The following is a 15,778-nucleotide window of genomic DNA, read 5'->3' on the forward strand; positions in this document are numbered from 1 at the left end:
GGAATCAATACCTTGTCAATCAATGCCACTGGCGGAGAACATTGGTTGAGGTGCAGGAAACAGGGGCTTCTATTCCAGCTCATGTCGCCATGCACGCCCGATGGATGTGAAATGTGCAACTATGATGTCTTGTAGTTGCCAAACCTTTCTAATATTAGGTTCATTCCATGGATCTTGGAGTTGACGAAGCTTCTGACAACCTTTCAAGATCAGGCTGGCATGTCGGGCACAGCGATGCAGGGGCTCTCAACTCGGAAACCTTCTCCATCTGTTCTCTAACCCCCTTGCATTGCGGAAATCCCTGGACGCAGACCCGTTGAAAGACCGTGTGGATGTAAACGTGGGATACGGGCAGTGGAGCGGGCCAATCTCGTTGTATGGAAGCGCGGCTGGCAGACCAACGCAAGGTACCAGCAGGCGTAGCGGGGTGCGTGAGATGTCCAACACGTGTGGGTTCGGCACGCACGCCCAGCAATACCCCCGTCTCCCTCCTCTTAAAAGGGAACCCCAGACTGCCTTGCTCCTCCTCCTCGTCACCCCTCACTCTATCATGGTCAAAGCTTCTTTCCGAGATAAAGCTCCCCCCCTGGCGGGAACAAGTCAGCCTGGTTGACCGGGCTTCAATTCCGCCTTGGACGCCGTGAGTCCGCCCGGGCAAGACCTACACGACGATTCCCCCACGCACGAGATGCCGGGAGCTGTTGTGTAGGATTGACAACGTCGAGGAGAACAGCCTTCTCGGACCGATGATGACGCCTCTCCTGTCGGTGGTTCCGTGGGTTGGTGTGAAGCTTCCCTGGAGAGCCTTGCCCGAAGCCGCGTGGGTCGTTCGATGATTCTCTCTCCCTTGCGGTCGATCGTTTTGTATCGTCATGAGAAGAATGGTCGCTGTCAACACAGACCGATCGAAGGAAGTGAGTTCTTGTTGACGTGCTTGGCGGTCGGTCGGGCTGACTTGACCTGATGACGGGGTATGTGACTGTGCCGCAAACTTCTTATCTTTTGCCAAGTCCATTCTGACAGAGTTTCTGAGAAGAGCAAGACCCGTTGATCAACTTGTGTCAATAAGCATTTGTTCAAAGCAGCTTTGGGCTAAATAAGTAGCAGACTTCAATTACTGTTCGATTTTGGCTTGGGATGATAACTACTGTCATAGCTTCTTGATGTTGGCGTAGAAGCTGGCAGCTTGGCTTCAGAGTGCGGTAAGTATCTTGCATTGACCAGGACTCCCACATGGGAGATCATGATTATGGCTAACCTTAGAACAGACGCAGCGAACGCCGTCCCGCTAACTTCGGATAAGAATCACAACTATCGTCTGATGTTGGGCATCGGTTTCTGACCTGGATCCTATCCAGTCTGTGCTGCAGGTTTCTCGGGCTTCTCGGGCCTTGGCAGTAGTCTCTTACTTGAAATAAGGTAATCACATCATGGAGTATACGTCTGTGGTGAAACTGATACCACGGACACACTCGATTGTTCAGTAACAATTTCTCATGACTTTAGGTAGCGTTCGAGAATATCGACGGACTTCGTGGACTTTGGCTGGGTCTGGCATTGAGGCTGTCTCGTCCAGTCGCTCTGCTCGCACGCTGAGTAGAGTTTCATAGAAGGAAGAGGATTCTGCGCCTGACAGTAATACTGATTCTTGTACTGACAAAATTAATGATTTTCGCCCGTTCGAATGGCGAGGTTCGTCAAAGCGAAAGTCTTGCTGGTGAGCTATGGGCTACATGTTGCTAGTCGCTATAGCTAGCTTTCTTTGAAAGCCCCTCCGACTTGATAAAGCTTACTGTTGCCGCAATCTCTGACCTCTGATCATATACCAAGAATTCTTTTTGAACAATGATTAGGAACTCCATAGAAAATAACAGAGAGTGAGAGTTCGTATGTAAACGATTTGTCGACGTTTGCATCGCGTTCACGCCTCGTTAGAGTGACCAACGAAGAGGTTCCCAAACATGGTTAGGATCAATGGAGATTGGGACATAATTGGAGAAAGCATTACAGACCATGCCCCCTCCGGAAGGTCAGATTGGCCAAAGGCTGCTGCGTTCAAAGCCAGCCGCGGTCTGTTGAGTAGGGGGGGGACACATAGGGGGTCCAAGTTGACGAAATCAGCTGGAACTCCGGTTTAAAAGAGGCCATTAAACCGTCAGCATATGCAGGTTTGAGTAGGATTCAGCGGTCCAGTCCAATCGGGTTTTGACAAACTGCATCTGAAGAACCAACTGAGCGGGGTGCCAACAAGTGGGCTGGGATGTTCACGACCAGGGGGCTGTTGGCCCATCTGTTTCCCGAGGTGTCAAAACCACATTTAATCCCCGTTCATTCCCGCCCACCATTTGGCATTTCCCAAAACCTTTTCATCTTTTTTCCCCTGGAACGCGACTTTGAAAAAGGGTGTGCTGCTTAGCAGAAATGGCGGAACACGCTCCTCAACCCCCTGTTGCTGTGAGTGCAATGTGCTCTACGTCGCAATTGCGGTATATATCATACTACATGGGGCAGAGTTGACTGATGTAAAAAAGGCGACTCAAGTCGAAGATGACGCCGTGTCTGTAACGCCTGAGGTTAGCCGTTCCCATGTCTGTCTGAGGTGGGTTTGAGTCCTCAACTAACAATTCGAAGTCCTTAGCATCGTCGAAGGCTTCCTTGAGGTCTAGCATTATGGAATTTCGAGCAGAGAATGGCCGCACCTACCACCGGCTGAGTGACGGAAGTGAGTTGAAAGCCGAAAGTGGTGTGAGAAATCTCTTACCAACAACAGTACCGCAGAGTATTTTGGACCGAATGATGAGGTAGGGCTCGGCTTTGATTTCTTTCTAGAGTGGGGGCTAACGTCACTTGACGCAGACGGAGCAAGATCGTCTGGGTACGTCTAGCCAAAATCAAAACGATAGCATGCGACTGACGATGGATACGTCGTAGACCATGCTCATGAACTGTGGCTGAGAACGTGGGACAGCCTGTGTAACAGCCCCAAGAAGTACGGTGCGAACCGTGTCCTGGACGTTGGAACTGGAACCGGCATATGGTCCATAGACTATGGTATGGTGGAAAGCACTTCGATTTCTTTGAGAATTCTGAGCTAATCATACTGTAGCGGACGAGCATCCCGAGGCAACCGTGAGTCACTGAGTGAAGCTGACCTTAATTGAGCTAAGCAATCACAGGTTATCGGGGTTGATTTGAGTCCGATCCAGCCTGAATTGTGAGTTTGTTATGACTTTCGTCCAGCCACGAGAGATAACTGACCTTAGCTACCAGCGTCCCTCCAAACTGTTACTTTGAGGTGGATGATATCGACAAGCCGTGGATATTCTCGCAGCCGTTTGACTTTATATTCGTGAGGGCTATGGTCGGGAGCTTCCGCAGCTGGCCTAAATTTCTCTCTCAAGCCTACGACAACCTCGAGCCTGGTGGATACATCGAATTACACGACAACAACTTCCCAGCGATATGTGGAGATGGCACAATGACAGAGGACTCATATATCTTGCAGTGGACGCAGAACGTCGTGAAAGCCACCGATGTCGCCGGGCAGCCCATTACAACGGCACCAAGCTTCAAGAGGCTGCTTGAAGAGGCAGGCTTCGTTGACGTTCAGGAACGCACGGAGTACTGGCCCGTCGGCACTTGGGCCGCTGATCCCCGTCAAAAGAACATTGGCTTGTGGTGCGCTGAGAGCATGATGCAAGGCATTGAATCCATCTGCATGGCTCTGTTTACTCGCATGCTTGACTGGACCAAGGAGGAAGTGTTGGTATTCTGCGCGCATGTGCGGGATGAGATGAAGAAGGGCAAGGTTCACGCCTACTTCCTAGTGTAAGTGATTTATAGCTCTATAGCTCTAGGGGTTGAAAGATGTACTAACAAATGGTTGAGGTACTCCGTTTGGGGCCGGAAACCTGAGAAGGAAGCTTCGGAGCCGCCTGAAGCATAGGTGACTCTTGACATAAGGAACCGTTTCCTTTCGTCTAGATAGATTGATCCAAGAGACTTTTCATCTGCAGAGCACATTCTCTCATTCAAAATAGCCTGGAAGTCTCCCCAAAGACCCTTAGCCCGACCCCGCCGCTCGCGCTACCCACCATGATTTTCAAGACCGGGTCGGTCCGGCCCCACCGACTCGGAGAGTAAGAGGCACAAATGCAGGAAACCCGAGTCGAACGGGATCTAGCGATCTTTATTCCTTTAATCTGAAGTCCGTTCTATGCCGCAGGGACACAATGCTGGGAGTGACTATTCTCGACGCGGATGGCAGATATTTGCCACTCCACAGCTCTCCATCATATTAGCGACGAAGGCGGAGTCAAGCAGATGGCTGCATGTATTCCTGGAATAGTCAATGTCAGACCACGACCGTTGAACGTCTGACCAAGGCCGACCCAAATGGACCATGGGAGCTGGTTATTTGGCGGTAAGCCCTTGTCGGATCTGCTTGTGACATGAGTGGCATTGAGACCTGGGGGAAGCTCAACTACCCCAAATTTCTCACGGGCGAACCACACAAATATGGCGAACTGGAGGCGCGGCGAATCCTGCCTTGTCGGCTGCACCCGTCCCTCAAAGAACGAATGACTTGACGAAAAAGCCAATCACGGGGAGATGTGCGTACATGTCGTCCAATTGAGCTTAATTCCTCGACGCCGTGGAGGAGGCGTCCTGCTGCCTCGTTTGCCTCATGGCCAACCTCAACCATCAAAGCCTCAACTGTGTTCACGACCTGCTCTCAGATCATTGGCCAGATTAATTCACTCTCCGACGCATGGCATATACCCGCATCAGTCGTGTGCTTGACTTATCTGCCCGAACTTGGCGGAGGTAGAAGTGGTACTTGAACGCCATGCAACAATGGCAGGGAACTGCAGATGCAACGAAGTAGCTGCTAGAATGCTCGTCCACTTTCAGGCAGCAGATTGTTCAAATGATGCTGCCGCCTCGATAGTTCCCTCCAATAAACATGTTGTGGACAAAATCCTTCGTTGCGACCCTGGACTACGACAGTTTTCATATAATATGGTTCTCAACTCGATTGCGTTGTAGGAAAGCCGCCCTGTTGAATCTCAGAGTTTTTCAATTTTTGTTATCTTTTCTAGACGCGAAACCCTCGAATAAAGGTCAAATTCTTCGCGAAGCCCTCGACGCCAGTTTAATATCACTGTTGCACAGGCACGTCACGCTCAGATGGACACCAGCTCTACCAGAACATTAGTGAACGGGTACGTAGTCTTAGCACATGGACTCACATCCCGTATTGATTGTAATACATTACGACTTGTATTTCACATTGCATCAGCGGAGCGTTGCTTTTCTATACCATAGGAGCAAGTATTTGGACTGACATGGACTGTAATCCAGTGAAAACCCAGCCAACATGATCGGTTCCGACGTTGACGCCGCCAAGTCGCAAGAGAAACAACGCGTCGCCTCCTTCTTGGCCGACAGGAATGGTCCCATCCCTCTTTTCAGCCAGACCAAAGCCTCTATTCGTCAGCGTATTGACGAAAGAACCAAGATCATAGACGAAGCCATCTCCAAAGTCAAGAAATGAAAGCGATATGTGAGGGTTGGACCTCTCTCTCTGCACGTCAAAGAACGATGCTCCTCCAATCAGAATCTATCAGTGAGACTAGGGTTTCATGATTGGAATAGTGACATCGGCTAACAAGCAACAGATGCTTACCTACAACGCCTCTGATGGCTGGGTAGTGTCAGCTCAGCTAATACGGCTTCCGTAATTATTCGGCCCCGCTCGGATCCGATCCATATACCCTCTCGGATCCGCTCCGGCCGGTGTCCCCGGCTGATACCCGAGTTGCGTTATCTACTGTTGCTCCAGGCACCGGGAAAACAGACAAAGACACCGAAAACAAAGGCACAATGCCAGTGAGAGAGAGACTCTAGCGGGCCCAGCCGTCGCTTTCGCCGAGGATATTCCTCTACTAGCACTGCCGAACATAGGGGCCGCAACTAAAGAGTTGGCTGAGTGCAGGCTGCCCGTTCGCACCGTGCAATGGTGCAACAGGTGCAATAACACGATTCCCCTCCACACCCAAATTGCGAATTCCCTTCCACCTTCTTTTCCTTCGAAACATGTCGTCACTCTTTGGATCTCATAAGCCACGTTTTTTCGGAGATTTCCCCGCTAGCTTCCTCTCGGCTGAAGCCACCTCAGCGGGTTGCTACTGGCGACGAGCCTGTCAAAGCAACTCCTATTTTAGGACAGCGCGGAGACGCATGCGGCAATCCGAGCAGCCTTTGACCGGCGGAGGTGCAGGTGTCACAGATGCAGCAGGCATTGATGCAGCAGGCATTCAAAGGATAATACTTAGATAATCCTTTGGAGAGAAAGTGTCCAAAAACTTGTGTAATTAACGATTAAATAATACATGTGGCTGCCCCGTACACCAGAACGCCGTGGATATCATGCTAAACCCAATGCCCAGTGTCATTCAATCGTGATAATACAGGTTTTGACTGCTATGTTGTTTCTCTCAAGGTTAGCACGTACGGCAAATCGGTCGAGTCTGTTCGGGTTGCCAGTCGGATGACTGAGCCCGATGCCGAGCTTCCGGATGCCCTTGATCTCATACTGGCGCTAGATGAGAAATGACTAGGTCCGTACGCCGGCCGAGACTGAGCAAAGCTGTTTAAGCTCGATGATCTGGATATTGCACCGCCTAGAGTACCTATATTTGGTGTTGCAGGTGCTGTACGGTATTGAAGCCAAGTATGTGCTGAAGAGTTGCGCGCATCCATCTGCGGCACCCTCTTCTTTTGAAAGGAGCCTTGTGTGCTCTGCGTTGCGGAACGGGATAGGTTGCTTCGAGGCGTAGTCGGGTTTGTGCCCATGGGCGCATCGTTATCGATATCGCTCTCTTCGCTGGGCTCGTCCGCAAAGCCTAGTATGGTTGTATCTAAGGGTCGCATGCCTCGGAGGATAGCGGCAAATAAGTGCATTAACTCGCGAAACCGTGCATTCGATATTGGCCGGGTGGAGAATCGCGCATATTCATAAGCGGCCAGGAAGTCTGCGGTCGTCGCGTTAAGCGAAATGACACCCAGCTCAGCCAGGTGTCCGAAGTAATCGCGCAACCCCATTTGCAGAGGTCGCTGCAGAAGTGCTACGGCATCGGGATCGAGCAACGGCGGGATAGTCGAGGATTTTGGATCGGGGGGCGCAGACGTGAGCGCCTTCGCCTCGATGAGGTTCGGTAGTTCGGAGAGGACGGTGCCGTATTGTAGATCGGGGAGATCGAGGGAGTTGGGGGACGACCAGCCGTAGTGTTCGATTTCGCCCCAGACTGGTCGTCGAGGAGGCAGTGCTATGCCTGTCTCATTCTCTGTCGTGGCGGGCTTCTTTAGGCTCACGAGTTGAAACCTTTTCTTTCCTTCGCTGCCTCCGCTGTAGGTTTTCTCTGCAACCGTCTCATCGGCCTCGCTGCCCAGCGCATTGGTCTCGACTCGGGGTCTCGCATCGTAGGCGATTGCTGCGCTGCGTTTGAGGTCCGCCGTGATCATTTCGTGAACCTTCTTGTTCACGTCGCCCCTTTCGATGGGGACCCATGGTTTCGGTATCGATGCGAGGATAGTCTTGTTCAGATACAACCGCGTCGCATAGATGAAGGAGACGATGAGAAGGACGAGAGTGAGGGTCGCGGCGATGATCCATATGTTGTATGGTTGGTTGTTGGAGTAAGCCTGGTATATAGTGTCGCCGGGGGTGACGAGGAGGAGGGCGGCGAGGAGGAAACATAGGACGAAGTAGAAGCTGCCGTATATAAAACGGAAAATTGCGCGTGGAGAGAACATCGGGAATGGTGTGATAGGTGCGTCTCGAGGGAATCAACCCGGGAGGTGACGAGTTTTCTGGACAGAGATCATGGACTGTCGGGTCAGTGCATGAGGTAATGGTGCAAATCGGAAAAGCATGGCTGGGTGAATATGCGCCGATGCGAATAGTGTCGATAATAGTGGCGTGAATGGTCAGAAGAAGAGGGACGTAGAAGGCTAAACATTACATAGGGAACGGAAGAAGGAAGGGGAAAGGTTTGAGGGAACGAGTGTGAGAATGGAGGTTGGTTAAGATGGCGGGAGGTTGCGCCGCACGTAGCGTGATGGTGACGACCTGAACCGGGAACCGCCAGAGCCAGGCGAGGGCGGGAGAGGCTGGGTCATGTTGTTTTATTTCGCTGCGGTCCACTGCTCATTCCCCCCAAATTCAAAAGCGCAGGTGGGGGTTCCAATGGGGGACCCTTGTAGCTTCCAGCTTTCAGGTCTTCCAATTCAAGATTCGGCCTAGCGGCCCAGGCGGGTGAGCGGCCAACGGGCACTAGCCATCTACATTCCAACCCGGGTCTCGCAGGATCACAATGGGCTGGGCTGCTGGACTTGGGGGAATCCTCAGTAGCACTACCTTATTTTTCTCGTTACCGCTGCTCTGTCGACACGAGAAGGCATGACTAGCGTCTAGAAGGTGTCTTACATGTGCGACTGCGCCCAATCGCCGGCATCCAATCGTCTCGCGTCCATTCTGCTTCTGATCCAGACCAGACGGACTCATGCAGTTACATGTGATAGACTTTGGGGCTTGCAATCGGTGTTGTGTTTTACTTTCTTTGATTGTATGGTATACGCACACTTCATTATGCATGCGAATATCTTTTTTTCGTCCGCCTCGCCCCCCATGCGCCCCTCACCGACTGCTCAATCTATTGATCCATCTGCACCAAGCACGCACCTGCGACATGGCCCGTACCTACCGGGCCTGTTGCATTTCAGGGAGCAATGGTCTGTCCTCCTCGGTGGGAGATGCTTCGGTCGAAGCTTCCTTGGCTAGTCTGATATCCGTGCGGCTTAATCTCAAGTCGCTCGCGTAAGGCTCAAACTCTGCCACAACTTGAGCAAGGCCCGTCTTCAGCGCCGACAACACTCCATCCACCTCCGGCGTGGCCCTGCTTCCCTGGATATCCGTCCAGTGAACCGGGAAGTTGGCCTTGAACGCCTCAATCTTGTTGATTATGATGGTGAAGTTTCGAATGACGGACGCGACGTCTCTGTGGACGTTACCAAACTTGTCCTCCTGAATGCTGTTCACCAAGAACAAGCTGAGCACATCGACGGCGTTGATGTACTGGCTCAGCTCCGAGTACGGGGATCCTAGAATTACAGCAGTGAGGCGGTTGCGGAATTCTTGGCGGAAGATCCAGCCCACATACTCGTTACCCACGATCGTCAGTGCCCAAGTCTGGATCTGGGTTCTCAACTGAGGGGAGGACAGAGCCTCTTGCTGCTCCTTGCTCAAGACCTTGTCCCGCGCACCCCGAAGCGTCTTCTTTGCCAGAGGGCTGAGCTGCGAGACGGGAGAGTGACCAGGGTGTCGTCCAACCGACGTAAGGGCCTTTTCCACTTCGCCGCGCATGCTCTTGTTCGCTGGCTTGCTCTGGAAGATCGGATCCTCCTTCAGAGGTGCCGAAGAACGAGCCCGCACCTGCTCAGGCTCGGCGGGAGGAGCAGGCGCTGCTGGAGGCTTTCCGTACTCATCAATTCTCTTTTCAATGCTCTTTACCACCTCGAGACAGAGCACAAAAACTTGCGACCACATGGGACCGTCTTTTCGATCAATATCCTCGTAGATAGCTTTCCGTCTGACATCATCGCTTCGGGCAATGTGTGCAAGTTCCCACAGAGCAAAACACTGCGGACGTCAGTTGGATTATTGTCAGAAAAACAGAAGATGACTTACCCGGATTTGCGACTTCTTGCTCTTGAGTCCATTCAGTAGGCTCCCATTGGGATCCTTGGACTCGCTGGTAAGGGGCTTGCCGTTCTTCAGCGGTTCTTTAACCATGAAAGTCGAGAAAGCATGGTTCGCCGTCTTCCATGCGCTGGAAATGAGAAAGCCAGCAATAAAGCAGCGAACGAACAGGTGGATGTCGACTGGCTGACTGGGAGGCAGCATGTTCGTCTTGGGGAGGTTGTAGAAGGGCCGCAGGAAGAATAGCGCCCACCCCCAGGCCCAAGATCGCAGGAGGAAGAAGTAGACAACGGATGTGACGAGGATGTTGGCAAAAGCTCTGGAGCCTGCCTGGGCCAGAATCGCTGGGATCTCTCCGACAACATTCTTCAAGGTAGCGGAGCTATCCCCCGAGCTCTTCGCCTCACCGTTCTTCGACCTCGAGACGTTGATCAGGATTTTGTCGTCATCCTGGTAGAAGTGGAAAAGCGCTTGCACGGCAGCGCTGATTGCCATATAGCAAAAGAAGAAAATCGTCCTCTCGTTCGCTCGCGCGCGGTCGCCGCTGTAGTATGTTACCACCCCCAGATTCGCGGTCTCTGGAAGCGCCCACAGGTATATGTAGGAGAAGAGGGTGCTCGAAAAGCTGTAGAACATCCATGTCTCGATGGTCTGGAGGCTGAAGAAGAACTTGGTAAACGCGTCGAAGGTCGAATTAGCAGCGCGGACGCCGACGTGGTATTGGGAGATGCGCAGGACCAGTATCGCCAGCCCACAGATGAAGATGAAGAGGGTACGAATGCCAGCAGGGCCAATGGGAAACCATGTCCAAAAGTCTAGCAAAGGTCAGCCGTGAGCTTCGCTCGTAGGTAGGCATCGTAAGCGGCAACTCACAAGAGCTCCAGCCGGACAGAATGATGGCCTGGAAGTAAGAAAGGGCGAGCAAAATGGTAGCCGTGGAAGAAAACCGTCTATGCAGTGCAGGCTGCAGAAAGTCCTTGTAAGGCGCCCTTCTGACTGTTGCCGATGCCATGCTGACAGCGCATGGTCGATTGACCGTGTTTTGGGGAAGAAGTTGGCGAGGCTGCACTCGAGCTGCTCGTGCCGGGATCTGGAAGTAAGTAAATAATGCAAAAATCTCCCATGCAACAACACTGCAGCTAGGTAAGGTACGGGTCAAGCTGTCAGGGCGCCTGGGCCCACCGATAAAGCCACCTGCAGACTGAGGTAAGCCACGACATATCACGTGGAGATAAGATAATCAGGCATCACCAATGCGAACGTGACGTGATTGGATGACGGCAGGCACTTACGTAGGTTCCAGCCACAGTCAACGACGACATCTAGCTCCCGGCATTGCATCACGAGCCCGCATTTCTCCAACAATACAAGATATTGGTATTGTCCAAATTGGTCCATCGTCGCACGATACGAATTCACTCTTTTGATACCCATCGCTTCTGTTTTCTCATCTCGGAAGATGTCTTATGATCAACTCTCGTCGCTCGAAGCGGGCCGATCAGGTCGCCAGGGCAACTACTCCGACGACCCCGAGTTCAAGCAGCTCCAATCGCAGCTGACGAACAAGATCTTCAACCTGCGGCGCAACATCCAGCAGCTGACGTCTGATGTCAATATTCTCGGCACGAAGCGCGACACCGCTCGAGTGAGAGAAAGAGTCCATGATCACCTAGACAAGACACGGGACCTATGCAAGGAGATTGGGGATGGAGTGAAGAAGCTCCAGACCTGGGACGATTTGACGGTATATTGTGGCGCGCAGAGAATGCATGTTCTCCCGCTGACTTTCATCTCAGAAACAACAAAAGTATGACCAGTCTAGGGTCTCGACGGACTTCCAGAATGCCCTCCAAGAGTTCCAAGACATCCAGCGCAAGGCCCTCGAGAAGCAGCGTGCATCGGTCACAGCTGCGCGCGCGGCGCAAGACGGAGAGGGAGCAGACGCCTCGGCTGGCACCGAAGACCGTCTCGAGCAACAGCAGCAGCAGGAAGCCATCCGATTAGCATCCCAGGACGAGGTGGACTTCCAGGAGGCACTTATCATCGAGCGCGAGGAGGAGATCCGCAACATTGAGCAAGGTGTTGGCGACTTAAATGTTCTGTTCAGACAAGTGGCGCAGATTGTATCCGAGCAGGGCGAACAGCTGACGTCGATCGCGGACAACGTGGAAGATGTGCGAGACGACACCCGAGGCGCCCAGGTTGAGCTCCGACAGGCGGCCAGACATCAAAAGGCTGCGCGCAACAAGGGCTGCTGCCTCTTACTGATTCTGGCTGTCATCCTCACCATCGTTCTTCTCGCCGTTTTCCTTGACTAGTATCGGGACAGTTTGTGCGCTTTCATTTCTGTATGTTGGTTTATTCAGGGCGTTATGGGCGTATGGCCTTTTGTTTGTACACTATCGTCAGTCCTTAGTGCGGCCACCGAAACAATGTTTCCAAAGTTCCTCCGCGTTTCAACTAGTTCCTATCTATTTCATCTTTAAAAACATCGGCTCGTAACTCCGGCAAGGAACGACCTTGTTCTCCCGGATTGCCTCCTCTGGCGAACCGGTGAATAGTTGGGCGAACCATCTGAGCGCATGTCCAGCCCAAAATGACGAGATCCAATACCAAAACAAGCCCACCGGCAGCTGGCAGAGTGTGAACGGTGCGACTGCGCCGACGAGAAGTGCCGCTCTGCTAAATCGGACTCTCCATCTCGTGCTCGGAGGTAGGAGTTTGAGGTCGGTGGATAAGCCAAAGACCAGCCGCTTCATCTCGTTGCCTTGCGGCCAGAAAGACGTGACCATTGTCGCAGCGAGAAGCGAAGGCCAAAGAAGCAAGGGATCGGAGCGAGCTGCGATGTCGCATAATAGCTGCCCAGGCGCGTAGTAAACACCCGTGTCCAAGGCTGTAGCAGCTGATTGAATACCATCAGAAGCCGCCGACAGAGCTGCTGCTGTCTGGTCTGAGATGATAGCTGCTCCCTCGCCATCGGGCTGTGCTGCTTCTCTGTAGCTGCCAGTGATGAGTGAAAGCAGACCACCATTGGCGCCGCATACCCGTCTGATGGCTTCGGTGTTGACTAGCCAGAATGGTATGGTGAGCATTGGTGCAAGGTTCTTCCATTCTTGCACACCCCGTTCCCTGTATATTCTTTTCCTTTCCCTGGCTACGTCGAGAACCTTTTGAATTCTGGTTGGAGAGCGGACTGTGTGGTTCCAGGCCTGCACCAAAGGATTCAATTTCGATTGGCGCACTGAAATTCTGGTTGAGTAGATGGTCAGCGGCACTCGGAGTGCCGCGGGGATCAATGCCAGTCCGAAAATGGCTGTTAGCCAACCTAGACCGGCGAGGTGCAGTGAGACCATGTGATCCTGAGCGAGTTGGATACAGCTCTCTACCGCCTGAATGTGGAGACGCCTGGTGCCAATTTTGTGCTGGGTGAAGCGCTGCGTATTGTTGGCGAGGCCTGGTCGGAAACAAGTGTGAAATGGTTTTGTAGAGCAGCCGGCTGGCAGGCGCCATGTGGGCGCCGAGATGTGACGCGCGCCTCTTAGAGAAGCCATCGCGGTCTGACCTCTGATCCGTCAATGTCTTCAAGAGGCGTTGGGCAGTACAGGAGTGAGCTGTCGGAGAGACACCAGACAGGCACGAAGGCTGGTGCGGTGCCGAGATGGATTGGGTGAGGCTTGAGACTGAGAGAGTGAGGTAAGTTAGTTTCTTAGGTAAAGTATTTACCTATCAAGTACGTACCTCCTTGGTGCTGCTCAATTTCGTGCGGCGCTGGCTGGTTGGCCAATTCCAGTTTAGCGCCCTCAGCCGAGCTAGTGCACTGTATCGGGACGGAAAAGACCTGGACCCTTGCGGGGTTCCACTGTGAGCCCGTACCTAATACCTTACACGCGGGAGGGTGTGCCGCCCCCCATGTGCAGCGCTGCAGCTCCCCCCGCCCCATTTCTAGCTTGCAGTACAACCTGGCCATTTCAAGTCCCGTCCCATCTCGTCTCTTGAGCATCCCACCAACGTCAATGGGCATGCTGATGCTGCTGGACCTCACCGCAGCGCCTTTCGCCCTCGACTGCCATTTGGTACAAACGAACTCCGGTCACGACGCAGCATAGCAAGCTCAATCCTCGTCCCCTCTCACCCTCTCGGTCGACTCCGATGCCAGAAACCTGTTCAGCGCCGTCTGGGCAGAAGCCCTTCTCGTTCGGCCTCGATCCGTGGACCCTCGCCTACGTTGTTGTACCGATCATCGCCATCACCCCGCTTGCGACCTACATCATGATTCCTATGCTGATGCGAGGCATCGGCTCGCTGTTGGGCTGGTATTTGCGCAAGAAGACGGAGGGGAGACGGGCCCAGCTTCTCGAGCTTATGACTGCCGAGCAGCAGGCTTTCTCCCAAGCTCGATCGGGGTCCAACAAGACCAATGTGCAGGCACAATCATCTGGAAGCTCTGCTGGAGGAGAAAAGGACACCAACTGGACCGGGGTTGTCGGCTTTTTCCATCCCTTTTGGTGCGTCGACCTTGTAAGAGAGTGAAAGGCGGCGACTAACAAGACGCAGCAACGCTGGAGGCGGCGGAGAGCGAGTCCTCTGGGCCGCGATCAAGACCACTCAGGAAAGATACCCGAACGCCCTCTGCGTCGTCTACACTGGCGATCACGAAATGAATAAGCAGTCCATGCTTGCGCGTGTCAAGGTTTGTGCCTCCAACACCCATGCCCTCTTTCCGCACTCACACAGTGTCTCAGACTCGGTTCAACATCGACCTCCACTCCCCGACCATCAACTTCTGCTACCTGAGCACGAGACACCTCGTCCTGGCCTCGACGTGGCCTCACTTTACGCTTCTTGGCCAGTCATTGGGCTCAATGATACTGGCGTGGGACGCCTTTCAGCTGTTGGTTCCCGATATCTTCATTGACACCATGGGCTATGCCTTCGCTCTGGGATTGTGCAAGCTCCTCTTCCACAAAGTACCCACCTGCGCATATGTGCACTACCCGACTATTTCAACCGATATGCTGGAATCACTCGACCCCAAATCTACAACCGGAACGCAAGGTGTCAACGCCGGCAAAGGCGTTGGCCTGCGGGGCACGGTTAAAAAGACCTACTGGCGACTGTTTGCCGCGCTGTATTCCCGCGTTGGATCAACTGTTGACATTGTGATGACGAATTCGACTTGGACGCAGGGCCATGTCCAGAAGCTCTGGGGTCCGCATCGCCAGGCCAGACATCGCACCAACCCGATTGAGGTCAACTACCCCCCTTGCGCCGTTGAGGAGCTCGAGGAAGCTGTGGAGGTATCCGAAGCCAGTGAGAAGAAGCGGGAGAGGGCCATGGTCTACATTGCTCAGTTCCGCCCTGAGAAGAACCATCAACTCATCATTCAGTCCTTTGCCGAGTTTCTCAAGACTAACACAGAAGCCGCCAAGGACGCGAAGCTGGTCCTGATCGGTAGTGTTAGGGATGACCATGATTCCAAGAGGGTGTATACGCTGCGCCTCCTTGTAAATGAGCTCAACATTAAGGACAGAGTTGAGTTTCACTTGGACGCGTCCTGGCCTGAGATCTTGGACTGGCTGCGCAGGGCGTCTGTGGGCGTGAATGGCATGTGGAACGAGCACTTTGGCATTGGCGTGGTTGAATATCAGGCTGCGGGCCTCATCTCTGTTGTTCACGACAGTGGAGGTCCCAAGCTTGACATTGTGGTCGAAGTCGATGGCCAACCTACTGGTGAGTGACTCTTTGTGACCTTTGGGTGTGCTAGCTAACAGGACTGCAGGTTTCCATGCCACTAACGTCAAAGAATTCGCAGAAGGCTATGAGAAGGCTCTTTCCATCAAGGACACGCTTCCTATCCGCCTCAGAGCACGACAATCAGCCAAGCGATTCACCGAGACGGAATTTGATAAGAAGTGGATCGCGCAGATGGAAAAGCTCGTGGCTATGACGCCCTAAATGCATTGCTCTTAGTTGTATCTCTATATGTACCGATAGACTCGAGGATACCCCTTTCCT

The 15,778-nt window shown here is 53.0% G+C and overlaps 5 protein-coding genes across 5 annotated transcripts; 3 read left to right on the forward strand and 2 right to left on the reverse strand.

Annotated features, from left to right (window-relative positions):
• Positions 1-2,421: 2,421 nt before the first annotated feature.
• On the forward strand, positions 2,422-3,946 carry GCG54_00002165 (Secondary metabolism regulator laeA; the record flags this gene model as incomplete). The annotated part of the gene is made up of 10 exons (XM_045402261.1): positions 2,422-2,454; positions 2,532-2,573; positions 2,632-2,722; positions 2,779-2,801; positions 2,857-2,875; positions 2,932-3,051; positions 3,107-3,129; positions 3,177-3,214; positions 3,271-3,828; positions 3,889-3,946. The coding sequence occupies 10 exons, from the start codon at positions 2,422-2,424 to the stop codon at positions 3,944-3,946; spliced, it is 1,005 nt and encodes a 334-aa protein (XP_045258623.1).
• Positions 3,947-6,486: 2,540 nt separating this feature from the next.
• Positions 6,487-7,818, reverse strand: GCG54_00002166 (uncharacterized protein; the record flags this gene model as incomplete). The annotated part of the gene is made up of 1 exon (XM_045402262.1): positions 6,487-7,818. One exon carries the CDS (start codon positions 7,816-7,818, stop codon positions 6,487-6,489), a length of 1,332 nt encoding a protein of 443 aa, XP_045258624.1.
• A 946-nt stretch (positions 7,819-8,764) lies between these two features.
• On the reverse strand, positions 8,765-10,775 carry GCG54_00002167 (Nucleoporin NDC1; the record flags this gene model as incomplete). The annotated part of the gene is made up of 3 exons (XM_045402263.1): positions 8,765-9,703; positions 9,752-10,578; positions 10,637-10,775. 3 exons carry the CDS (start codon positions 10,773-10,775, stop codon positions 8,765-8,767), a joined length of 1,905 nt encoding a protein of 634 aa, XP_045258625.1.
• Positions 10,776-11,222: 447 nt separating this feature from the next.
• GCG54_00002168 (Syntaxin VAM3) lies at positions 11,223-12,081 on the forward strand (the record flags this gene model as incomplete). The annotated part of the gene is made up of 2 exons (XM_045402264.1): positions 11,223-11,507; positions 11,560-12,081. 2 exons carry the CDS (start codon positions 11,223-11,225, stop codon positions 12,079-12,081), a joined length of 807 nt encoding a protein of 268 aa, XP_045258626.1.
• Positions 12,082-13,912: 1,831 nt separating this feature from the next.
• Positions 13,913-15,718, forward strand: GCG54_00002169 (GDP-Man:Man(3)GlcNAc(2)-PP-Dol alpha-1 2-mannosyltransferase; the record flags this gene model as incomplete). Its single annotated transcript, XM_045402265.1, has 4 exons — positions 13,913-14,268; positions 14,318-14,453; positions 14,506-15,493; positions 15,543-15,718. The coding sequence occupies 4 exons, from the start codon at positions 13,913-13,915 to the stop codon at positions 15,716-15,718; spliced, it is 1,656 nt and encodes a 551-aa protein (XP_045258627.1).
• Between the last annotated feature and the right edge of the window lie 60 nt (positions 15,719-15,778).

The sequence above is a fragment of the Colletotrichum gloeosporioides genome (genome assembly GCF_011800055.1).
Source record: "Colletotrichum gloeosporioides strain Lc1 chromosome Unknown consensus_84, whole genome shotgun sequence".
In the NCBI taxonomy this organism is placed as follows: domain Eukaryota; kingdom Fungi; phylum Ascomycota; class Sordariomycetes; order Glomerellales; family Glomerellaceae; genus Colletotrichum; species Colletotrichum gloeosporioides.